This window comes from Vicugna pacos, chromosome 2 (genome assembly GCF_048564905.1).
Source record: "Vicugna pacos chromosome 2, VicPac4, whole genome shotgun sequence".
Taxonomy (NCBI): domain Eukaryota; kingdom Metazoa; phylum Chordata; class Mammalia; order Artiodactyla; family Camelidae; genus Vicugna; species Vicugna pacos.
This window is the reverse complement of record NC_132988.1, coordinates 121,780,368-121,806,279: the sequence shown is the minus strand read 5'-3', so window position 1 is coordinate 121,806,279 and position 25,912 is coordinate 121,780,368. Positions and strand designations below refer to the sequence as shown.

At 51.4% G+C, this 25,912-nt stretch overlaps 2 protein-coding genes across 5 annotated transcripts in view; one reads left to right on the top strand and one right to left on the bottom strand.

The window, feature by feature from the left end:
* The window catches only part of PIGG (phosphatidylinositol glycan anchor biosynthesis class G (EMM blood group)), a 29,283-nt gene extending 22,522 nt beyond the window's left edge, over positions 1-6,761 (top strand). The window contains exons 11-14 of one of the 4 annotated variants that reach the window (XM_072947967.1): positions 788-1,097; positions 3,450-3,613; positions 4,127-4,226; positions 5,954-6,761. In XM_072947967.1, the coding sequence (XP_072804068.1) occupies positions 788-1,097; positions 3,450-3,613; positions 4,127-4,226; positions 5,954-6,091 (712 nt within the window). In that variant the 3' untranslated portion in view covers positions 6,092-6,761. The remainder of the gene's footprint in view (positions 1-787; positions 1,098-3,449; positions 3,614-4,126; positions 4,227-5,953) is intronic. The other 3 variants (XM_072947988.1, XM_031684897.2, XM_006213059.4) reach the window with 3 other exon arrangements.
* A 17,032-nt stretch (positions 6,762-23,793) lies between these two features.
* TMEM271 (transmembrane protein 271) lies at positions 23,794-24,924 on the bottom strand. Its single transcript, XM_072948748.1, has one exon. The coding sequence runs from the start codon at positions 24,922-24,924 to the stop codon at positions 23,794-23,796; it is 1,131 nt and encodes a 376-aa protein (XP_072804849.1).
* Between the last annotated feature and the right edge of the window lie 988 nt (positions 24,925-25,912).

Sequence of the window (25,912 nt, the reverse complement as noted above, 5' to 3'; positions counted from 1 at the left end):
TTTCATAAGACAAAATTCTTCAGTATGGGTCGTAAATTGTATTCTCTACAGATGGCTGTAAATGAAGTGGTAACATACTTAATTCATACTAACATTTCACATTTACTCTGTGCCAGACACTTTACATTTGTTCTCTTGTTTAATTCCCAGGATAGCCTTGTGAGGTGTAGGTACCATTTCTCCTCATTTTATGAGTAACAAAGCTGAGCATCAGAAGTTGTAATTAACTCACCCCCAGCAACAGAGTCAGCAAGGGGCAGAGCCCAGACCACCCTGGCCCTGCCTTTCTCCAGACCCCACAGCTTGGACTGCACCTCTGTATGTGTGTATCCGTATACACATGCGAGTACTTAACTTCAGTCTGCTTGGTTGTGAACATGCTTGGTTGTATCTTGGCATTTATGGAAGTTCTTGACAGAGCTGGACCCTATCCTGCTGCAACAGTTTTTCAAATTAACTGTGTGAAGCAGGTGGACGGGGTTTTTGTCTCTGGTCTTGTACCCAGGTGATCCTTGGGCCGAATGAGCAAGATTTCCCATAAGCCAGCTCTGTCAGAGAAGTGCTCACAGAGAGGGCCAGCCGCTCGGAGAAGGCAGGCCTGTCAGCCCCCAGCAGGGGTCTTGGGGAAGCCGATGTGCAGAGGCAGACACCCCTACGGCCAGAGAGTCCCTGGAGGGCAGGTGCTGAGGCTTGCGTAGTCAGTTCAGTAGACACATGGTTTCAAGGGAAATTGTGGGTTGAATTTTTCTAGTTGGTGCTAGTGAATCTAACTGTTTTGCTTTTTTAGGGGCATTACTGAAGCTCGTTTTGTTTATGTCTTTGTCCTTGGCATTCTGTTCACGGGCACCAAAGACTTGCTTAAATCTCAAGTCATCCCCACGGACTCTGCAGCCAGGACCCTGGGCCTCTGGGAGGTGTACAGCGGCTTGGTGCTTCTGGCAGCACTGCTCTTCCGACCACACAACCTCCCCGTCCTAGTGCTGAGCCTCCTGGTCCAGGCCATCCTGACCACATTCGTCTGGAGGCCGCTGAGGCACGACGCAGCTGAGATCACCGTGATGCATTATTGGTTTGGTCAGGCGTTCTTCTATTTTCAGGTAGGTGTTCATGATCACTGCAGGTAGAAAACAACAATAACTCTTTATGTCCCTTGTCCTTAGTTTTCTTTGAGAAAATTTTACCGTAAGCTGGGAAGTTATAACGTCTGTCTAGTGAAGGAGCTGTCAGTGTGATGTGGTATATTATGCTTAAACCTCACATATATTTCATAAGAAAAAGTACATTTACTCATTTAAGGCAGACGTCCTTGGTGACGACATGTAGTTGCTGTGCTGGGTCTGATTACACGGGCAGTCAGGGATGCACATCATGTTTCCATGATTTATCGGAGGTGGATGATAACTGTGCTCTCGTCCTCCACCCCTGCCTGTCAGCACTGGGCACTGTTGGGTCTCCCCACTTGGTCATTAATCCCCCAGGGCCCTGTGGTTTTGTCACTTCTTCTCTTGAGTATTGAGGGCCCATCAGAGGCAAGTTCAGGGGACCTCCAGGGTAGACCTCAGTATGCACCTGTGTACTTGGAATGGCGCCTGGGCAGCTGGACAGAGTGTCCAGCTCCTGGCCTCGGAGGGACGCAGTTCCATCCCAGCCTTCCTGCGTCACCACCCTGGCCAAGGAGCACTCATGAGGGTGGACACATGAGCTCTCTGGCCAAGGAACTTTGCAAACCTCCTGAGCGTCTGTGTCTTCCCATCTCTACAATGAAGGTCTGTCTTTCCTTTGTGTCACTGGCTCCTCCCTTCTCCTCCACTGAGACCCCTGAGGCTTATCTGGTTCAGTGTGTCTCCAGCTTGGCCCAGGGCCTTTTCCTCATCTCCTCCTCCCCTGGTTTCCTGACACTCACCTCAGGTGCGTGGCTTTTCCTTCTGTTTCCTAAAGCCCAAGAGTGGGCGGGGGTGAAGTTCTGTAGGTCCGTAAGTGCAGGAGGGATCCGACCTGCCCCTGAGCCTCCCCCGAGCCTCAGACCCCTCTTTCCTTCCCTTTCACTGCAGCTGTAGCTCTCCCCTGACAGCCCACGTGCTCCTGTCTCCAGCCTTGCGCTCCTGCAGCATCCAGGGTGGCAGTTCCCAGCAGAGCTGCAGGCAGGTTGTCCTGACCCTGGTGCTCAGCACCTCTGAGCTAGGAGGCCTCTTGCAGGCATTTGCCATGCCTCAGTTTCCTCATCTGTAAAATTGGGTCATAAACTCATAAGTAATTCACCTCCTTCTCAGGGGCTCTGAGGGTTAGATGAACCAGCGTGAGAAGCAGGAGGTAGCCCGTGTGCGTAAGCTCTCAGCGCCAGCTGGCCTTCATCAGGACCCTGCCGAGAAGTCAGAGTTGGGGTCCGTGCAAACCTGGAGGGTGGCCCGCCTCCCTGGGGTCCAAGCTGCCCATCACAGGAAGGCAGCCCCTCTGACAACCAGAGCGCCGGGACCACAAGTGCCATTCTTTGTGTGCCTCACGTGTTTTACCACTGAGGACACAGCTTTTTCTTAGCTATCAGAAGAAAGTTCGAAGGTCCCAGGCATCGCAGACGTGGGGAAATGCAGAGCATGCCCAGTGGTCCCAGAGCACCAGCTGGGAGCAGGAAGAAGACAAAGGAACCAGTGTGGACAGGGCGCCGAAGAGGCAGAGAGGGAGGAGACTGGGGGTCTGAGCACCTGTTCCGTGTGCATCGGGGCCCCTGCATCAGTGACCACCAAGTGACATGCAGCTGAAGGAGGAGGCGGTGGGGTCTGGACTCATGTCCTGGGCCATCAGATAAAGAGTTCCAGGTCGGGAGGGCCTTCGCTGGGCCGGGACAGACATTTGTGCTGTCAGATTTGTAAATGTCATGAGTGTCTGAGGAAAGGACACCAGTATCAAAGACTGGAAGTGGACCCTGCCCTTGGATTCAAACCCGCACCCTTCCTGTGCAGGACGAGCTATCCTGTTCCTGGCCGGGCCTGGGCAGTGACCGCCAGGATCTTGAGTCTGACACATAAGCCAGACACCAAGCAGCCAGCCTGCCCTCTGCCACCCAGCAGCAGCGCCCACCCTCGAATGAGCCGTGTGGCAACGCCACCCTCAGCCCCCAGGGCCATGTGCAGCCTTCAGACAGTGTCCCTGAGGAGGGAGGTCAGGGTGTCTGTCTAAGTTAGATGAGCTGGGGAAAGTTTGAAATTTTCCATAGTTGTCTGCAGACACATTTATATAGTTTCTCAAAGGTAAGGGACATTTCACTTGCTCCTCCACACTTGGGAGTAAGGCAGGCAGGTGGAGGGGCAGCTCATCCAGGGTCAACCCCAGACCAAGAGTGGATGGGCAGCTGGGGCTCCTGTGTGTCCACGTCACCATGATTGTGGCTCTCACAGTCGCTAGTGGCCGTGTCATGACACTAGCTGGGTCGGCCGTGTTTCTTCCATGTGCAGGGAAACTCAAACAGCATCACCACCGTGGACATCTCGGCAGGCTTTGTGGGCCTGGACACCTACATGGAGATCCCAGCCGTGTTCTTGACAGCATTTGCGACATACGCGGGTCCCGTGCTGTGGGCCAGCCACTTGGTGAACTTCCTGAGCTCAGAAACCAACAGGTGAAGCTCTCCTTTGTCTTTAACGCAAACTCTGGTGGCAAGTTGACAGTTTTGAAGAGCCACTCCTGTTCCAGAGACAGGATGTCTGAAACCCAAGGGCTCAAAGGTCTTTGTCATCACTTTCCTTTTCCTTAAATAAGAATGAACAGTCCACAGCGTGTGGGTCAGAGGCAGGTGTGGGGGCGGTTCTGCGTGGGGCTGCTCAGGCCCTGTGTCAGGATGGCCGGGCCTCTGCTGGTCTCGTCCAGCTCGTACTGAGGTGTGGCCTCCAGAGACACAGGAAGGAAACTCCCTTCTCACTTCCTCTGCTTGCTGGTGGCCTGGTGGAGGTGGGAGATGAGAAAGCAGGATCTTTGCTGGAGAAAGGATCCTGGACAGTGCAGAGGGGATGCCCCAGGGGGTGCTGTCCCCCATGGCAGCCGACGGTCCCCAGCCCTGAGGGCTCCTTTCCTGCCCCACCATCCTGCCCAGCAAGCTCCCTCCTCCATCCTTCCCCTTCTGTTTTCTCCACAGCATCCTCACCGTCACGTCCAGTGCCCCCTTACTTGTTTATATACTGCTTCCTGGGAAAGGGGGCTTCACAACGCAGGGGCCCCCAAGTTCTGTCTGCAAGGTAACCTTCGAGCCTGGGCCAGTCTGAGAGCAGCCCAAGTGGGGCATGGGCTGAAGACGCTGTGCCCCCAGTGCAGGCCGGCCCCCTGTCTGAGAAATGGGGCCCATGCGTGGTGCTGGGGGTGTGAGAAGGGCAGGGTCCGTCTGGGCTCCCTCAGTGCCACATCCACCTCACAGCTGCAGTCAGCAGCAGTGCCTGTGAATCCGTAGCAGACTCGGATACACAGTCCACAGGCGTGGCCTCCATCCACGCACTGGCTGCACTGGGTGGGCTGTGGAACCCATGGGGTGCAGCCTGTTAGGGAGGCCCCAGGAGCGCACTGTGACCCAGTCCTCTGGGAGTGTTGCCGAGGGGAGGACGGGGCTTCCTGTCCCCATCACCCCCCCAGGCCCCTCTCCTCTACCCCAGTTAAAAACATAGCCATCGCTGTCCTTTGCTGAGGTTACGGGAATTGTAACCCCTTTGGGTGTTACTGTGGAAGGAACCCAAGTCAGAGTCCTCTACACAGGTGATGTTCACCATGTGTGAAATAGAAGTGTCTGGTCAGGAAGGAAGTGGGGTCAGCAGGCTCCTGGCTGAGTAAGACACCCCGACACCCCCTAGGAGAGGGGCAGCGGAGCCCCGTGCCAAGGCCCGTTGCTCACAGAGCTTCTCCCCAGGGGTTCTTTTGCTGGGTGCTGGTGCGGTGGCCCTGGGAAGGGAGGAGGTAATGCTCCAGGGCCCAGCTCTCTGGGGATCCCCTGCCTGATGGACTGGGTCCCAAGTGGAACCCGTGGTGTAGGCATGAGGACTCACTCCAGGAGCTCACAGTCTGTTGGGGGCAGCAGGGAAATGAACCAGTTATGCGCCATCCCGGAGGAGGGGCTGCAGGTGGGAGTGACCACAGCCAGTGGAGACTGCCCATGCAAATAAGCAGAGCATGTTCCTGCTGAGGGTGAGGGCGGTGAGAGAGCCCAGGGGTAGGGCAGGCCATTTGGGGCTGCGGGTCCTCTGGGCGCAGGAGAGCCGCAGCAGTGCTGTGACCACAGAGATGCCGCCCGTGGGCTCACTGCGGAGGTGGGGGGGCAGGGGGGCAGAACTGGAACTGGGCTTAACCAGAATCTGGGAGCCTGACCTCCGAGGGTCTGTGGGGTGGATAAGAGTGAAGGGTGCCTGGAACTTGCTGTCTTGCAATAGTCGCAATCTCAGGAAGTTGCCTTAAGGGAGCAGGTTAATTTTATGTCATGGTTTGTCGGTGGCAGTATGTTTGTGCACTCTGAGGGGTTGCTTCCATTTCAGGAAGGCTCTGCCTCCCTGTTTGCTTAGCACACACCCTGGAGCCAGTGTCCCCAGACCAGGCCGGGCAGACCAGGCGCCCGCTGGGCAGCATGTGCATCTCATCCTTGTGTGGCTTTCTTTTCTTTGTTTATATTTTATAATGTGTGTATAGTTCTTAAATAAATAACTATGTAAAATTTGGGGGTGCATTTTCGACAATATTTTACAGATTGTGGTGGCCCTGGAGAGTGACTGGAGCTGCCCATGTGCAGCTCTGACTCCTTAGCACCTCAGTGGCCACCAGACTGACCAGACCCAGACTTCAAGTGGCGGGGGAGGGGCGTGCTCCCAGGAGCAGGAACTGCCGCAGCCATTTTCAGTATAGAAATGTGGTTACATATGTGCCCGTGCCTTACACGGTAAGGAGGTGGCGTCTGTATACTAATACATATTTCCCTTTTTGTTAACAGCAGTTCAGCACTGAGTCATGCTTGCTTCTGCTACGCATTGGTTTGTTCTTTTCCAGTTTCCGCATATATCATTTTGGTGACATCTCTGCGTTACCATTTATTTATATGGAGTGTGTTTTCTCCAAAACTTCTCTATGAGGGAATGCACCTGCTCGTCACAGCTGCTGTCTGTGTGTTCTTCACAGCCATGGACCGGACCAACACAAAGTCTTAGACTAAACTACTGAGGCACTGGAAAAATAATTTAATTTTAAAGTCTACTGTTTATTTCATGGATTGGCATAATAAAAAAATCTATTTAAATGCAAGATCATTCTAAAAAAAAAGACGTAAATTCTACCATGTTGATGAATAGCTTCAATTTCTATGACGACTGTACTTGAATTTAGATTAAATAGTAAGTGGTTTAATATAAAGTCACTTAGTTTGGATATGAATTATATTCCCCTGCTGACAGTCACTCCAGAAACTTCTAAACTTTTAATTTCCTCGGGGTAGGTTATGATATGACCCAAATATATGTGTTTAAATAGAAGAAGACATTTCCAGGTTTGTCATGGTGCGTGTGAACTTCAGAGAGCCCTGGGGCTCTGTTGGGAGGAGGATGTCCTTCTGCCAAGGTTCACCTCACAGAGCTCGGGGAGCCTTGTAATACCCTGGAAGCCACTGGGGTCCCCAGGAGCTTCGGTTTATGTGATTACTTCTGTCAGCATTGATGGCATTTAAAATTAAAACTAATTCTATGTATATATAAAATACATATTCATTTGAAATATACATTCATTTGAAAATAAAGATATAAACCCATTGCGTGTTAATATAACATTTTTAAGGGAAAAAAACCCTATATTTTCCAAAACAAAAGTATTTAGCTGGGAGGGTGGCATTGTTTTACATTTTTTGCAAATCTAATGTCTGGCTTAATTGAAGACAGTTGGATTCTGCTTTCAGTCCATTGTGATGCGTGGGTGTGGTTAAAGTAGTCACAGATACGCAGTTGCTTTAATGTCCTTTTCTGATCATTGTGGATGTTCTTTTTTTTGACACTGCGCTAAAATTCAACAGGTGATGGTTTCTTCCAAGTTAGCTGGCAAAGTAAGAAACAAGTGCTTGTGAACAGATGAGACCTGCCGGGTCCACGCCTGCTACCAGACTGGCACCAGCCTCTCTTGCCAGTTTTGACAAGTGCTGTGGCAATACTATCACTAGGGGAAGCTGGGTGCATGGTATGTGGAGCTGTAATATTTTTGCAACATCTTGTGAGATTTAAACTTTTCAAAATAAAAGTTATTTTAAAAAAGAAAAGAATAGTCATATTGTAGAATCTGAAACCGTATCAATGATCTTCTGTGCTCTGTGGCGTTCAATCCATTGATCTGTCTGCACAATGAGTGGATCTTTTTCCCAGGTGTGGTCCTGTAACATCTGTGTTATCATTTGGAAAGTGACGATTCTGTGAGTTATGTAGCTCTTCCAGTGTTGACACTGTCCACTATTCAGGACCAGAATTCACTTGTTACATCGTCAACAGTCTCATCAGAAAAGTCTGAGAATATTGGAAGCTCACAGTGGCAAATGCAAGTTTTCTAAGACTCTAACTTACATGTGAAAACTCAAATTTTGTGATTGACAGTAAGTTCTGAGTGTTCTTTTTTTTCTCCTGGGACTGACAGTCTCACTCTGTTCGTTTTGAAGATAATGTCTGCCACAGACCCAAACTTGAATAACCAGTTTGTCACTCTTTCAGGTACAGGTGCATTCGGGGACGGGGCTTTTTCTGGAGACAACCTCCGGTGTGGGGGCAGCACCGTGTGCACTCCCACCTCCCGCAGGGTTGCCCTGCTTCTGCAGCACGTGCTGCAGGAACCTGGTGGTGAGGAGCCCAGTGACCACAGGGCATGACAGTTTGACCCACTGTTTGTTGCTCTTCACGTGCTTGGCGCCCGGTCTCAGGCAGCCTGTAGACAGTATTCAGAATGAACCTCTGACCCTTCTTGCTGAGGTCCTAAGTGTTAGAGGCCGACTCCGGTTTCCGAACAAGTATTTGCTTAGTGGGTGCCTGTATGCCCTGGGCCCTGGGTACGTCAGTGAACAAAACAGAGACAGTCTCTCATGGTGCTGACCTTCTAATGGAAGGAGGCCGTATCACTCAGATCTGTCGTTCCATGCAGGGAAGAGTATAGAGTGACAAAAATGCTACTTTCAGAGAGGATGTTCAGAAACAGTTTTTCTGAGGAAGCAGTTTTTGAGCGGCATCCTGAGCAGTGTGGACAAGCTGTGGTCAGCAAGGACCAGCAAGTCAGAGCCCCAAGGCAAGAAAGAATGGGGAAAGATGTGCGAATAGGGAGGAGGTGGAACAGGTTCGCCAGCGTGGCCCCTGGGTTGTTGCAGGAGTACTGGGGCCAGGGCAATAGGGGGTTGACCAGAAGGCTGGCGGGAGGTGGCAGGTGCTCCAGAGGGAGTTGCTGAGTGAGATGGGAAGGCCTGTGTGCAAGGCCCTTTGCTATGACCTTCCTACCACCTGGGACCATTATCAGAACTAATCACAGGTGAAAACAGGTGCAGAGGCTGAAAATCCTGCTTGAGGCCACAGAGCTGGGAACTGTTGTGGGCCATCTGATCAGACAGCACTAGGCTCTGCTGTGGTGAAGGACATGGTGGGGTGAAGAGTTAAGTGTGAGAGAGCAGGTCTGGGGTCAGGGGCAAGTCCAGGAACAGGGGCTGGTCAAGGGTCATGGGCAGGTCCCCACCCCTCAGCATCATCCATTTCCAGAGGACTTCCTGGCCCTTGAGGTTCCAGATGAGGTTATGTCCTATAGGCCACACTTGTAGAAGCTTCCCAGGAGGCAGGGCCTGGGATTGTCAACAGGGGGTGTGGCTGTGGGCAGTGCACCTCAGGGTGCCGTGGTCCTGGCCAGGATGATGAGTCACAGGGCCTGGCAGTCTACCAGAGTGTACCAGCCCTGGAAAACGTGGCGTGTGTGGCGGCACGTGGCTCAGCACCACCAGGAGTAGCTCAGGCAGCAATTGGATCAGGCCCAGCTCCTCCTCGGGTTCCAGCTCCGGAGTGGGGACCCCAGTGAACCAGCCCCTGGAAGCCGAGGCACACGTCTCCTGGCCAGTTACAGTTATAACCTGCATCTCAGACATGATTCTCGCCGATGGGCCTTCACCTTGACCACAGTGACCACAGGGCATGACAGTTTGACCCACTGTTTGTTGCTCTTCACGTGCTTGGCGCCCGGTCTCAGGCAGCCTGTAGACAGTATTCAGAATGAACCTCTGACCCTTCTTGCTGAGGTCCGAACTTTCTTATGATTAATTTGCATATATCTTTTTCCATCCTTTTCATTTCAACCTACTGTGTCTGTATTTAAAATGGCTCTTGTAAACTCACATCTTGCATCCTGCTTTTTTTTATCTAGTCTGATGATCTCTGCCTTTTAATTGGAATATATATTCAATTTACATTTAATATAATTATTGATAGAATTGGATTTAGAGCTGCCATTTTCCAATTTGTTTCTTTTTTTTTTTTTTCATTGTTGTCATTCTTCTGTTTCACCTTTCTTGCCTTCTTTGGGTTAATGTAAGAGTTTTTAGTATGCCATTTTATCTTCACCATTGTCTTTTCTTAATTAACAGACTTTATCTTTTAGAATAGTTCTAGGTGTACAGAAAGACTCAGTGTATGACATACTCCATCTGCACACACAGTGTCCTCTATTACTAACATCATGCGTTAGTGTGGTGCACTTGTTACAATCAACAAGCCAATATTGATGCATTACTATCAGCTAAAGTCTGTAGTTCACGTTAGGGTTCACTCTTTGTCCTATATAGCCATTTGTCTGAAAAACATATATTGACATACATCCACCATTACACTATCACATAGAATAATTTCACTGCCCTAAAAATTTCTTGTGCACCACAGATTTATCCTGCCCTCCCCGAAACCACTGATCTTTTTATTGTCTCCTTGGTTGGAATTATGCAGTATGTAGCCTTTTCAGGTTGGTCTTTTTCACTTAGTAACATGTATTTAAGGGTCCTACATGTCTCTTTGTGGCTTGATAACATTTCTTTTTAGTGCTGAATAATACTCCATTGTCTGGAGATACCACAGTTTATCTATGCACCTACTGAAGGACATCTTGGTTGCTTCCAAGTTTTGCCAACTATGAATAAAGCTGCTATAAACATCCATGACTGGCCAGTGTTGCTCAGTGGGAATTCAGGTCCACTTGCCCCCACCAAGATCTCGGGACACAGCATATGCAAGCAGGGACCTGAGAGGAGCAAAGGGAGGCCCTGGATCCTGACTGTGCAGAGACCCACAGAGCCCTTGTCAGGAGGGGTGGGGGCGCAGGGAGGGAGGTCTGCGTGAAGAGAAGTCCTGGATCACCTGGGACACTTGAACACGTGGAGGGGATGTTCTCACGTCTGCTGAATGTCGGCCACAGGTTCCTAGAAAACATTAGTCAGCTGTTAATTTCAAGGAAAACAAGAAAGAGCCTGTAGCCATGGGTACCTTATACCTCACGTCTGGACAACGGTTATGATCTTAACAAAGTAGAATACTGAACTGACCCCCAAAATGCCCAGACTCTACTGGGAGGGTCAAGTGGGGGGTGCAAGAAAACTAGTCCCAACGTTCAATAGTAAGAAATCAGTAATCATATCTCAGATGGAAGCAACGAGAGCTGTATTATAACCATTTTTTCCGTAAGTATAGAGGCATATTACCAAGGAAAGTGGTTGCTTCTGGGGTTGCTTATTGATAGACGGGTAAACCAATAGTACAGTTGACTTTTAAACTAGGTACAGTTTTAGCTCGGCTTAAAATTGAAACATAGGTTAGTGTTATTTACCACAGTAACAGATAAATCCAGGGAAAGCCTGTGGCAGGAAAATCAAAACGGAGTCACTGTTGCTGAGAAAGTCTCAAATGCAGCTGGGAGTCCACTGAGGAAGACTAACTGAGACAGTTTCAACCTGGATGGAATCTGACCTTTTGACCACTTACTGCCCTAATGAAGACATCTGCCAGAAACTCAAAGTATTCATCAGACACTTATCCTAAACTTCCCTCAGGGACAAACGCTTCCTTTCTGTGTCAGAGCACAGCTTCATGGGCCTCGGAGTCTCTCTTCCCAGAACATTCTTGGTTTTACCTGAGTCTGTGCCTCCCAAATTGCAATTTTTTAAGACTCCAAATAAACTCTTTTCTTATTTGTAAACTTCTGGGGCGGGGGTTCGGTTCACAAAACAAATGATAATTATGTCAATTGATAGAATTCAATACCCATTTACATGGGAGGAAAACGTAGAAAACAAATTACCCCTTAAAAAGAAAAACTCTTAGCAAATTGAAAATAGAAGAAACTTCCTCGATGTGCTAAAAAGTGTCTGCCAAGATTCCAGGCAAACCTCATACCTACTGGTTTAAGTCAGACATCAGGAGAGGAGGCCGACCATCCCGCCGCTACCCAACTTTGCGTTGGAGATGTCAGGAGGGGAGGATCCTCCAACCCCCTTGAGTTCTTGCAGCTGGACTAATAGTAAAACTGACAGAAGACAGATTGATAGGAGACAGATTTAATTCACAAGCACAGAGGTCTCATAGAAATGGGATCTAAGAAGTGGGCAAAGTAGGCAGCTTTTATACCTTTTGTTAGACAAAGAAACAATACATTTGAGAGAAGCTGACAGAACAAAGAAATTTAGGTTTGAGAGCTTATAGTAAGGAATTTAAGCAAAATTTGGGTTTGGGTAATAAATAAGTAAAATAAATAACAAGGTTTGTTTTCACAGGCTTCTTGGTCCTAATTTCTCTATCTCTGTAGATAAGGGTGCCTTTCTACCTCCTGAATAGGGAGGGCACCTTTCCATGGGAGATTTATTTCCTGCTTTCAGGGAGACAGACAGGAGGGTCAAAGTGTCCCTCCTGCATGGGCCATTTCTTAAGGAAATTTAATTCTAAATAATCATTATGCCGTTGAAGCACATTTGGGTGGCCTGCCCTGGGTCCCAAACAAGGTCTTAGCAAGAACACTTGGATCACTTGCAGAGGGTTTAGAGAGCAAGAAACAAAACCATTATTAATGTCAACTGAAATTTTAAAGTGCACAACATAAGATTTTCAGCTTCATTCGGGGACTTTATTGAGGATGATAGCTCAAGAGACAGCGTGCCAGTAGCTCTGAGGAACTGCTCCGAAGAGGTAGGGGAGGAGTCAGACTATGAGAATTTGGGGCTGGGAAATACATGTGTTAAGCGTACATTTTGGTAAAAGATTACTGCTAATCACCAAAAAACCCAAATATCTCAAAGTAATGATTTTAGTGCTTATCTATGTGCGGGAAGATGCAAGAATCTGAGGTCATTGAAATTCTTCCTACACATCTTAACTGTCTAGGGGCCCATCTATCCAAAATACAGAACGCTTCATCCTGTTTTTCCCACCCTGAATTCCTTTTGGGGTGTAATGTAGGTTAGTGGCTGCAGTGGCTAAAGACTTGGTCCTTGCTGAATAGATGGAAGACAACATTCTGTATTTTACATTCGTCGCAGATGATGTTGGAAATAGACAGATTATTAAAACTGAACAGAAATGTTTGCATGCTGTTGGATACAAAACTAGTACACCAGGTCAGTAATAGTCTTTAAACCGGCAACAGCCAAATAAAAAATAAAAATTTTTAAAAGACAACATTTACAATAGCCACAAAAACTCAAATACATCTCAGGGAAAAATCTTAACAAAAGTCATGCAAGATGCAAGACAATTACAGAGAAAAGTATTAAGCTTTGTTGAAAAACGTAAGACCCAAAAGAGAGGAGAAGTAGACCTATTCAAAATTAACAGGACAGCATTCTCCCCAAAGGAGCCTGCAGACTCAGTGTGATTCCAACCTGCATCCTGGCCAGGTTCTGCAGGACACATGACCATCTTGTCTAAAATGCACGTGGACAGGGCCAAGAGCAAAATTTTAAAGGAGGATATTGGACATGCCGATCAGTAAAAAAAAAAAAAAAAAAAAGTAACATCGGAGGAAATTTGTGTAAATGCAGATGATTAGTGTACGTGAGTGTTATTGGTGTATGTGAGTGTTAGGGAGGAGAAAATTTTCCTGCCTTCTAGGTTCTTCCAGCTGATCTGAGAATTAAATCGACATGAGGCAGATTGACAGGAGACACTCTTAACGAACGGAAAGGTTTCTTACAAAAGGGTAATTCCTATTTGGTTTTCAAAATTTTTCCCATATCCACTATTTCTTAGAAAATAACTAGCTTGAAATAATATGCCCAAGAGACACATTTTGGGGTGGCAAATTTGCTCCCCTACCTGAGAGATGATGTTATAACCGCTTAAAAATAATAGATTTAATAAAGGCACAGAAATAATTGGCTTAACATGATAAAAAAGAAAAAGTGCAAGAAAAGTTAGCTCTTCATACAATAAAGATAAAGTGATAAAGGAGGTGGATGGCTGGGTGGGTGACAGGCGTGCACACACATGATGACAGATTGAACATGTGACAGTGTCGGGGAGAGTAGCTCAAAGGGAGGAAATGGTGCACGTGCTGAGCATGCACAAGGTCCGGGATCAATCGCCAGAACCTCCTCTATAAATAAATAAACAAACCGAGTTACCTCCCCCCACCCCACCCCCCACCCCAAAAAATGAAAGTGTAACAGCGTGATCACATTTCAGCATACAAAAGTGGAGTCAGGCGATCGACCTGGTCTCAGACATGTCCCTGCACCACAGAAAACTTGCATTTTCTCTGAGGACACTCAAGGACACCACCAGCCATTCTCAAAACAATACTTGCTAACTGCTGCGAGCTGCAACCTTATGGTTTCAAGGTCTCCCTTAAACTATGGGACTATTTCAACCCCAACTGATCCTTATTTAAAAAACACCCTCACGTGCTGCCAGCTCCAGTCTTAATTCTTGATAAACTACTCATGTAACTTAACTGTAACCTTGCAGTCTTGGCCTTCGCACACCTCCCTATCTTTGAGGTCTGGCAGAACACAGTTCAAGGGATTCTCAAATCTGTGTCTCCTGGGCTACAGTCCTAACAAACCCCAAATAAATGCTTTTTATTTTGATCAGGTCTCATCTCAGTCTCTAGAATTCTGATTAACACATGTATACGTAATAACAAAGGATAAAGTGAGATCTCTACCTTACATGATAAATAAAGATAAATTCCCAGATGGATTAAAGGCCTTGCTGGGCAGGACAGAATTCAGCCCCTGCCCATATTGAGTTCTTGTGGGTGGACTAATAATAAAATTGGCAAAAGACAGATTAACAAGAGAAAAGGAAACGAAATTCAAAAATTCTCATAGAAATAAGACCTACGTAATAGCCAAAGCAGGCATCAGACAATGAGGGTAAAATGCAGTCGCTGATCTACATAAATTGGTGAGGAATTGACAGGACAAAGAAGCTTAGGTTTGAGAGCTCAGTTAGAGAAGAATGTAAATAGAGTTTGGGCTTAGAGTAGTAAACGTAAAAAGTGACGAGGTTTGGTTACACAGGCGTCCCAGCCCTAGTTCCCTGTCTACCTTCAGGCCCAGAGAAGGCGCCTTTCACGTGAGAGACTTATTTCCTGCTTTCAGGGAGCAGAGAGAAGGCTCAAAGTGTCCCTCTCGCACTGACCGTTTCTTCAGGAACCTTAATTCAAAATAGTCAATATGCCATCAAGGTACGTTCTGGGACAGCCTACCCTGAGCCCCAACAACCTAAATACAAAAGCAAAACTACAAAATCTTTACAAGAAAAGGAAAAATATCTTCAAAACATCAGGGTAGGGAGAATTCCTTAAGCGAGAAACAGGGAGACAAGTGTCAACTTTAAAATGCACAACAAACACGCTGAGTTTAAGTTATACTCACGGCCCTGCTGAGATCTGCAGCCCAGAGGCAGCGGCTCAGCAGCTCGGAGAGTCTGCTCCCAAGAGGCCGCAGAGAAGCCTGGTTTACGTGCGGTCTCCGGCTGGGGAGCAGGTGCAGTAAAGGGCGCATCCTGGTACAACATTTCTGCCTTTCAAAAAGGACCCATCTCTTGCGGTCAAGATTTTAGTGCTTTTCCATACACAGGAAGACACAAGAGCCTGGCTTCATTAAAGTTCTTCCCGACCTATGCATCCAACTCTCTGGGGGCCGGGTTTCCTCCTGAGTCCCCTCAGGGTCTACTGCCTGTCAGCACCACCGCGGCAGACGGCTTAATCCTTGTTTTCTGTATCACAAGCCAGAAAGGAAAGGATTAATACGTGCGATTTACTTTTTGACAAACAGATGGAAGACGACTCCACTCCGCGATGAGACCCTCCCGGAGGAGCAGACCCGGGGTAGGTGTCACGAACTCCTAGACGTCAACAGGTGGAAAGACCAGCACCTGTTTTTCACGCTGGGGAGAAAGAAAGCAGAAGTGGCTGAACAGTTGGCACCTCACTGGACAGCCCTGAGATGCTGCTTCCCAGCCAGCAGCTGGAGGAAAAAGTGAGGTGGTTTCTGAGGGAGCTGAGGAAGACGGCCCTAATTTGCCGGGTGGCAAGTCGTGCTGATCCCCATCGGGGAACCTCAGGTGACGCTTTCCTGCAGCTCCTGGCAGAGCTGAAATGCCACACCCCACATCACACCTGGGCTTGGGGCCCAGAGAGTCCTACCTAGGAACAAGACAGGTAGGGGTTTTGTTCAAGACTCAACATGATGGTGGAAAAGGAAATGACCCAGGGCTGGCGCTGGGGAAATGCTAACTGAGCGGAGGGCAGCTGCCTGAGCACACCGGTTAGAACAGGAGAAGCAGGGTTCCAGGAAGCACCACCGACAAACCTCAAAGACACAATGCTGAGATTAACACAGTACATGCGATATTATAACTCTCAAAATATGTATATGACCAAAATGTGTCTCTCAGATATATTTTGTCTTCATGCACAGTTCCTGACTCACAGTTCCCAAAACTCTTGGAATTTTCCTACCGGTAAGAGGGATGGGCACTCATTTTGTTACAATGTTTGGTCTCTCGTCTTCAGTTTCTGAAAGTCCTTTCCGGGCCACAAAGGTGAAACAGCTGTCTTGTTCCCTGTAACAAGCCCTTTCCATCACTGTTGGGTTTATGCTAATGAGCTGACTTTTGGACCCCACCCCCAGGGTGGGGGCTGGTTGCAGGAGAACCAGCCATGTGATCAGAGGTTTGGAACTTTCAGTCCCACTCCCCCTACCCCACACCCCTATTTCTGGGGAAGGGGGACGCTGAGGTTCAGTCAGTCACTACTGGCCAACGACTCAGTCAATCGTGAGCGTGTAATGAAGCCTCCATAACCGCCCATCCCCACCCCTTCCCCTCAGAAAAGCACTGTTTGGTCCTTTTTGGAGAGTTTCCATGTCAGGGAACCAGAGAGTTTTTACGTGCCACCGTGCTGGCCCCCAGCTCCGTGAGGACAGAGGCTTCCTTGTTCGGGACCTCACCCTGTGTATCTCTTCATCTGGTTATCGATTCGTATCCTTTAATGCCCTTGAATAATAAATTGGTGAGCTAGTGGGTCAACATCAGGTTTTCCCGAGTTCCGTCAGCTGTTCTAGCAAATTAGTGGAACAACCCCAGGGGACCGTGGGAACCTCTGATTTGTAGCCGGTTGGTCAAGCATAGGTGACTGGACTTGCAGTGGTATCCGAGGTGGAGTTGTGACAGAATCTGAGTCTATGGCCGGGTTGGTAGTGGGGAGTTGAGCTGGATTCTCGGACACCCAGCTGGCTTGAGAGTTGCTCAGTGGTGTGGAGAAGCCTCCACACACACTCGCTGAACTGGGTCCAGGAACCCTTCTCAGCAGACACCACTATGTAAAGTTTACAAAGATACAAAACAACACTGTACAACATGCAGGACACAAGCTCCTGTGGTCCAGGAGTGACCTGCAACCAACTGGAGGTGGGGGCGACCCAGAGCATGAGGGGAGCCCCTGGAACCACGTATGTTTAAAGGAAGAAGAGAAACAGGGACCAAAACAGAGAATGACACTGTAAACTGTGAGGGTTTTGTGTTACTTCTTATGGCGGTGCAAACTGAATCTCGAGGGTGGGTGTGCGTGTCTTACATTACGTTGCGATATATCATGGTTACTGCTTTTCCTGATCAAAATAGAGGCCACGTGCAGGGAAGAGACCTGCCTAATTCAGACTGGTCAGCAGCCGCTCCCCACAAGCAGCTGTCGAGTCTTTGAAGTGTGGCTTGTCCAGGTTGAGATGTGCCTCACACATAAACACAACCAGATCTCTGCACTTAGTACAATAAAAAGCATGTAGAAATCTCTTTACTCTACAGCCTCCCAAGAGTGAGCACAAGATCTTGAATTAGGGCACGTGGCAGGGTGTGGGGCAACCTCGGTCCCTGGCATCTGCCCCAGTCGGTATTTGTTGAACAAAAACTGAAATGAATTAGTAGATGCTGACTTGAAGGGCTTGGGGACCAGCCTAGGGATGGAGACACTCAACCAAGAAGACAGAGGTGTTGAGTTTTGAGAAAAGGCTGACTTTAGGGTCCAGACAACCCTGAAGGGGCAGTGAGCAGGCAGTAGGCAGAAAGCACAGAGGTCTGGAGGGAGATGGAGGTTGTCCCACTGTCCACTCCACACCTGGGCCCACAAATGACACTTAGAACAGAACCTTGGTCCTGCTTGTGCCTAGAACAAGGCAAGGGGCCCTGGCACCAAGAAGGATTGCGCTCAGGCCCTGCTCTCACACCGGCCCCAATCTAGGCCCACGGCATGGCCCGAAACTTCAGTTTTCCCACCTGTAAAGTGACTGTTTTCCAGGATTAACGGAGGCAGTGACCCAAAGTGCTGGACACACAGGGCCTGGCCCACAATGAGCCCTCACATTAGCTATGGATCAGGTGACCCCTGAGCCAACAAAGAGACAGTGGTGTGCAAGGGACCCTGGAGCTGGGCGCAGGCTCCAGAAAGTCTGGGGGGGTAGGCAGCAGAGGGCGTGACCTCTGGCAGGCCCCCGGGAACGGGGTGGGGGCAGCAAGAGGCAGGGAGGCCAGGCGGGGCAGAGCTCCCAGGCACAGGCCGCCCCACAGGGCAGCGAGCTTCAGCGTGGGAGAAGTGAAGTCCCGCATTTTAGGAAAGAGAGCCTGAGTTACACCCAAAGGAGAAGCAGCTCCCCCGGTGGGCGTGCTGGACGGAGCAGGAGGCCCTGCCGCCAAGGGCCTGCCCAACAGACGGTCCTGCAGATGGGTATGCGGGCGGCTCCCAGCAAATTCAACGTCCCAGCAGGTCCAGTTCACAGGGGTGGGCACACACACGAGGGGAACCGAGGCCGGGACATGGAAGAACAGGTGGAAACAAAGCCGCTAAAAGGAGTGAGGCAGAGGCCAAGTCTCCGTGCTGTGGTTTTGGGGAAGGCCCGAGGGGTCCCGACGGAGAAGCAGATCCTGGTCAGAGGGGGGCCTGTCACCTGCAGAGTCGAGCCTCCCAGCTGAACCCGGAGCCCTGGCACCAACACCGCTCATGCCCAATCGGCCAGGAAGAGAAGAGTGACCTGTTCACGGAGACTGGGCCTGTTTTCTGAAAATGTCTGCAAATAAGACAACTACAACTTATTTTCAGAAAACTTTTTCCCTTCAGCAATTAGTTTTAATGTTTCTGGTTTGTTAGAATACTGATCCGACAGATGACCTGGCTCCAAGGCTTTATGCTTCCCACGTAGCCCTGGCCAGGGAAGGGATGCCGGCCCTAGGGGTCCTCAGCTGCTTCCCTGGGTGGGAAGGAGTCAGCAGACCGCGAACCTCCACGAGTTCTGTACAGGGTTCAGTGTTGTTCAGTACTGTCCCTCCAAATACTTGTTCTCTCAGGACACGGCCTCATTTGGAAATCAGGTCTTTGCAGATCACTCTGGACTACAGTGGACTTAAAGCCAGCAGGTGTCCTTATGAGGGGCAGAGGACACACACAGAGGGAGGAGAAGGTCCGGGATTGCCCACAGCCACCAGAAGCCTGTAGGGAGTCTCCCTTGGAGCTTCCAGAAGGAAACACCCACGCCCACGCCCACACCCACACCCCGACCTCGGGCTTCTGGCCTCCAGACCGTGAGAGAGTAAAAACTGGCTGTTTTAAGCCATACAATTTCTGGTGCTTTGTGACAGCAGTCACAGGAAATGAGTCCACACTCCTAAAACGTCCAGGCCCTGAGATGGTCCAGGCCCATATCCTGGTGGCCCTTCCCCTCCTCCGGTCTCATCAACACAGGCAGGTTCACTTTCCCGCCACCTAGTGTGTCCAGGAAGCACACCAGCCACAGTCACCCACCTGTTTATTCTCAGGGCCCCCACACGGGAGCCCCTTGTCAATTTGCCCCCAGCCCCCTGTGGCTCACAGAGAAGGGCCAGGTCCACGAGGTTCTACTTTCATTCAGAAAAAGGGCAGCTCTTGAAAATTCCTGGGTGGGACAGCATGATCTGACCCGTGTTTATAAAGAGTGGAGGTGAAGTCATGGGCCAGGCTTCAGGGACAGGAACAGCATAGGCACCACAGCAGGGGCACGAGGCTGAGCCCAGGCCTCGGCAACAGGGAGCAAGGCCATCCAGGTGCTGCGGGAGGGCCAGAGTGGCCAGAACTGCTGGTCTGCCTGGTCTCCTGCCCTCGGTGTATCCCAGGTGGCCACGGCCACACATCGCGGGACCAGGGAGAGGGAACACAAGATTGCTTTGCGGAACCACCAGGTTTTCTCCCATCAGTCACCCTAAGAAGTGCTTAGAATTCAGGTTGGGGGTGTCATGATATTTGTGCACTATTTTCCCAAGTTGAGTTTTCTTTTTCCATTTTGGTGGGTTTTTTCTTTGTCAATTACTGGGCTGAAAAGCAGCAAATTAAGGAAAGACACTGCATCACCTAGAAAGTAAACCAATGGACAATAGGCTGGCTGCTGCCTCTGTCTCATACAAAGATAGGTATACAAGTTTATAGAGTTTATACTTACTTATATGTCAGGATTCATTTACTTAGGGTTTCTCACTTATTAATTTTCTTTCATATCCTGGTGAGAAAACAGTGCTTGGGGCAGTGGTAACCTTGAGGGCACTGCTGGACAACGTGGCTCAGTGGGAGCTGGGCCCGGAGGCCGCCCAGAGGTCAGCACCAGCCAAGCCGCAGCAGTGTGTGCCTGGCCCCCCCAGCCACCCTGACCCCAGCAGCTCTGAAGCGGCTTGCTGTGAAGGGCTGGCCTCTGGGTAAGGAGTTGTCCCACCAGCCTGCCCCACCCCACCTGGATGGACAGGGTTGCGGCCTACGTGCTGCTGAGCATCCGCAACAAGGTACCTCCAGGGATTGCTCCCTCGTGCGTGCTCTACTGGCCTGTGGCCGGGGGTGCAGGGGGGATGCTGGCCTGGCCCTCAGACTCCGCCAGGAGGCTGTGTGTGTATGTGCGTCCTTGCACGTGTGTGTGTGTTTGCAAATACGTGTGTGTGTGGGAGTGTGAAAGCTCACTTGCATGTGTTCACATGTGTGCATTTGCGTTTGTGTGCATTCCTATGTGCACATGCACTCACTGTGCTGCAATGTGTGTGCGTGTGTCACACATGCCTGTGTGCACGTGTGTGCAGTCACATGTGTGTATGCACGTACCTTAGAGGTTTCTATCTGCACGGCGTCATGACACCAGCCAGGAGTAAAAACGCTGATCGCCAGCAGTTCGATCTTTACTACAAACACCGTCTGACTGATTTTTTAAATTAAATGATTGTTTAATTGAATATCAGTCAAAAATTCAGTTGTGTGTTCAAATTTGTGTTGAAAGGGCAGAGCAGCCCCTCTGGCTAAGGAAGGCATGTACACCCAGGCACCTGAGACCTGGGAGTGTTCGTACATCAATCTTCAGAAAACACAGCTTGTTTGGCGACTGTGTGATTGGGCGAGGAGCTGTCCCACCAGCCTGCCTCATCCGCACTGTGTTCACTAAATTATTCCCTGAGAGGTAAACAAGCTTTGTGTTTAGCACAAACTCAGCAGCAGGCCATGTGGAAATGCTACAGTGTGTTGACTTTCGGTGTCTCATCATGACGTAAACTCTCGGTCTGGCCTCCGCCAAGCCAAGACTTTATTATTATTGTGGGATGTAGGATAAAACCTATTTTAAGAAAGCTCCAAGAACTAGCATTATTTTCCCAGAAGCATACAAAATCAATTCTAACGACTAACTTAAACTTCCAAAAAGTAGAATAAATGTGAATAAGAAGCGCTTGTGAGTTGGCCACCCTTCAAGGAAATTGACTCGGCCACAAGGAATTTCGTCCCAATAAGAAGGAAGCTTAGTGGTTTTGAGATTCTCCACTTGCTTCCCTGAGTACTGATCTCTGAGACAATCTGAGTTTAGGGATATTTGATATTTTACTTCTTCTAGTTAACTTTAAAAAATAGAGCTCTGGTATTCCACATCTTTGTATCAGCCTCTATAAAGTGGGGTTAACAATATTCATGGAGTTAGAAACACATATTTTGAAAGCCCCATCTAGTTTCATGGTCATATATAAATGATAGGGGAAATGCAGCTGTCTGTGCCCCACTGATGCTCCCTGCCATCTTACCCCATCCTGCCTCCTCTTCCATCCCAAGGAAAGTCTGCAGCTTTGGAGAGGTCACTGATTTTGTTTGCAAATTTGAAAGACTCCTAAGATATCTAACATTTTAAGCTATACAAACTGTGTAAGATGGAACACCTCAGAGAACAGGAAGGATGAGGGAAGGTCTGAGGTCTTATGTCTATGCTGCCCATGCATTTGCTCCGTCCTCGCAGCTTCTGACCAGCAACCTTCTACCGGAGCCCACTGGCGGCCCACACGCAGGCCTGGCCACCTCCTCTGTGTAGCTCTGGGAGGTCAGCCTTGCAGCGGCCCTGGGAGGTCTCTGCTCCAGGAGTCTGGAAGAACCCTGCTCAGGAAGCAGGAGATGCCTGGCAATGCCTTGCTGACTTAATTTAGGTGGATGGGGAGAAGTCCTTCTGCTGCCACTTACCATGTTTTCTGCTTCGGTTGGTAGCCAGTGGGCTGGGGGTTGTGGGGGCAGGAGAGGAGCCCTAATGTCCCAGTATCTGAAGAGGGCTGTTGATGAGAACCCAACAGACTGGCCATGAATGATTCTTTTTCCTCTGATGGCTTCAGCATAACAGGAGAAGCCATTGCTCATGGGCTCTGTGATCAGAATTCCCAGTTCTCTTAGGAATTGTCCAACATCCATGCAACATGTTTGCACCTCCACCTCCACTGAATTGTGACAGCTCTCCACTTCTCTGCTTGGAAAGGGGGCCGCCTCTCTCTGGCAGCCTCTGCTACAGCTGGGCGGCCCAGCCAGGTCTCGGCTGAGTGGGGCCTTGGTCACCTGGGTCCAGGGAACTCTGCTTTGGGTAGGATACTTGGGAGCTGAGGTCTCACCCTAGAGCCTGCTCCTGGAAATCATGCCTCCAATGCTAAATCTGGCAACTTTTTCTCAATAAGAAGTGGACCGCAATAGTCTCTGAAAATACTTCACAGTTATTTCTTTAGCTTTTCTCACCTCAAGTGTTTTGTGTTGTGCTCACTGGGTGTGTCTCCAACTCCTGCAGGAGGCACACACCATAGGGGCCAAGGTGGGACTCTACTTAGAGCACGTTCAGAATTAGCAGTACACCTGCCTGGTGCCACAATTCCAACACAAAAGAGTTGGATCACCTGTTCCCAGGAGTCCGAGCCTGCATGGCTCCCAGTCAGCCCACAAGACTGGATGGAAATCCACTTCATTGTCATTTGGAACGCATTTCATATTGTGTGTGTAAAGATGAACACATGTGTATCCTAATGATTTTAAAGTATGACCTCCACATCAATTAAGGCTACTTAAGGGGTATATTTCAAGGGAAATGCTATAATATTCAAAATTACCAGATGAATGAATTAATCAACAGGAAAATAATCTTTGCCAAAAAAGTATGACTGTGATTTTCCAAAATAGGACTGGATTGTTCATATGTATTAACCAAAATAAGCTCAGCTTTGCAGTAAAAATCCCACCGCCAGTTTCCAAAAAAAGAAATGTCTGGGACCTGGTATACACACAGAAAGTTAGCCTCAGAAAGAGGTTGGATTTAGTCAACCAGCGAGCAGAATACAGCTGTTCAAACTCAACATTTGTCTGACCAAATTAAACCATTCTCCCCAAATTGATTTGTGTGTAGACATCCTCTAACCCTAATTTGATGAATATTTCCAATAACATAGCAATTAATTTAATAAAGGAACTCACCAATTTTAAATTGCAATAAATTTACCAAACATGTTCACCGTTTATGGAGAGCTTTACAGTAAGAAAGTACCAACAAGAGCAGGCACATCCGTGTACAAAGTGGTGCTGTTGCTGCGCTTCCACCTCCTTCCCGAAGTACCAGCTGCTTTGCCGTTCTGTCCTCTCAGCGAGGGTTCCTCCCGCCGCAGAATCACGCTCGCCGGGTGAGCTCCCACCCGGGGCCTCAGAGGGCGCCCGGAACTGACTTGCCAAAGAGAAGTGCGGTGGGGGCGAGCCAACCCCAAAACACTTATTGTAAACTTTAAAATGGAATCCGGATATGAACAGACACAGAAAAGAAGAGAAACCTCCCAGACACAGAAATGATAATACTGGAGGACCAGTCTGGTGGCGGGGAGCCCTCCGAGGCGCTGGGCCAGACTGCCCCGGAAGATGCAACGCCACAGAGAGGCCTGGCTTTGCGCCCCGCCAGGCCCTGTCCTCCCTCGCTGCGGTGGCCGGGTAGGGAGGCGGGCTTGGTCAGTTCGTATCGGCCCGGAGAGCTCAGCTGGCCCGGCTTGGCTCCCAGGGGCGCGCCGCCTCGCAGGGCGGCCGGCAGCAGTAGGGGTAGGAGGCGTTGAGGTCGGGGTCCGAGGGCGCGTACCCTGGCAGCTCCACAGACGGGTGCCCTCCGCAGCACACCTCCACGCCCGCCTCGTCAAACGCGTGGAAGACGCCCACGTTGATATAGGAGACCGCGTGGTGCGCTGCGAAACCCGCGCAGTCTCCTGGGGCGGCGAAGTCCGACTCCTCCGGGGACAGAATGGAAGCCTCGCTCGGCCGCGGCTGCAGCCGGCGCCCCCGTCGGCCCCGCCGGCCCCGCCGCGCACGGGAGGCCGGCGGCTGCGCGCGAACCCCCGGGCCGCCGCGGGGCCGCGCCAGGGCCCGGCCTCCCCTTCGCCGGCCGCGCCGGCCGCGCCGGGCCTGCGAAGACTTGTAGTTCTTGACCAGCAGGAGGCTGAGCAGGCCCAGGAGGCACTCGAGCGAGTTGAAGACGGTGGAAAGCACCAGGCCACGCTGGTAGTCCTTCAGCTGGCGGCACTTGGCGGACGTGGCGCTGTCCAGGGTGCTGCGGACGCGCGACGCGCCGGGGGCCGGGCCGGCGACGGCGGCCGGGGTGCCCGGGGCCGGGCCGGTGGCAGCGGCCGGCGCGCGGGGGGGCAGGCAGTAGTGGGAGTACTTGCGTTCCACTAGGGACACGGTGTCGCCGTCGATCACGGCGCCCGCGAAGGCGCTGAGGACCCCGAGCATGAAGACGAGAACGCCGAGGAGGAGCAGGTTCTGGCTGTTCACCGGCCCCGAAGGCCCGGGTGCGCTACCCGGCTCGCCCGGTGCGGCCTCTGGAGCCCCTGCTGGGGCCGCGGGAACCCCTAGGCCCGGGCCCGGCCCCGGCCCCGCAAGAGGCGCGTCCCGGGGCCCGCAGCAGAGCAGGGCGGCGCCAAGCAGCGAGAGGCCAGCGGCCAGCAGCAGCCCGGAGTAGAAGGCGCCGGCGGCCGCCCCCAGCCGGAACGGCTCCCCGCGCAGCTCCGAGCCCAGCGAGAAGCACTTGAGGCCGACGGCGGCGGCACTGAGCGCGCAGGCGAGCAGGAGGCAGGAGGAGAGCGCGGCGCAGGCCCCGCGGACGCTCCACTTCATCCTCCGCGCCCGAGCCGGCCCGCACCCCGCGCGCCCGCCGCCGCCCGCCGCCGCCCCCGCCGCCTGCGCCTCCTCCCGGCGCCGCGCGGCCGGACCGCCGGCCTCCTCCTCATCCTCCCGCGTTCTCCCGGGCCCGCGCCGCCGCCGCCGCCACCGGAGCCTGCATCCTCCGCCTCCCGCCGCCGCCGCAGCCCCGCGCAGGGAACCGATGCGGCGCGGAGGACCGCAGGGCGCGAGCGCCCCCTCCCCAGCCCGCGGCGCCCCTCCCAGGACGCTCAGCTTCCCCCACCCCGCCCGCGGCCCGGCGCGCCCGGCCCAGGCGCCGCCCTCCTCCGCCCCACCAACCCCCGCAGCCCCTAGGACACCCCTCTGCCGCCTCCCGGAGGAAAGGTCCCCCCTCGCCGTGTCTCTCCGCCTTCCTCCCCCTGTCAGCACCCCCAGCAGCTCTGGGAACGCCACCCTCCACCCCTGGGCTCTCTCCCCTGATCTCCCCCAGGCCCCACCCCCGGGACCTCCCACCTCTTGTTCCCCTGCGTTTGCACTCCCCAGGTCACAGGGCTGGGGTCTCGCTCCTTGCCCACCCGCCTGCCAGAGGTCAGGAAGCTTGAAGAAGTTAGCTTGGGGTGCAGGAAGTGGAAGAAGAAGGGAGCCCGGGTGCTGAGGGAGCTATGGGGGAGAGCCTGAGTGCGGGACAAGGGGAAGGGGCGAGTCTAGGGGAGAGGGGAAGAAGGAGGGGGGAAGGGAAAGCCCGCGTGGGGAGGAGGTTTGAATGCGGGGGTGGGGGAAGGGAACAGGGGAGCCCGGGGGAGGAGGGGGCCCGGGTGCTCGGGGGATGAGGCCGGAGTCTGGATGCGGGGTCGAGGGGAGGGTTTGGAGGAGGAGCTCGGGTGCTGGGACCCTCCAGTGCAGCCTGGGAGGTCGGCTTGGCTCGTGTGCGCGGGGAGGGAGGTGGGGGGAGGTGGGAGAGGTACTGCCAAACTGGAGGTGA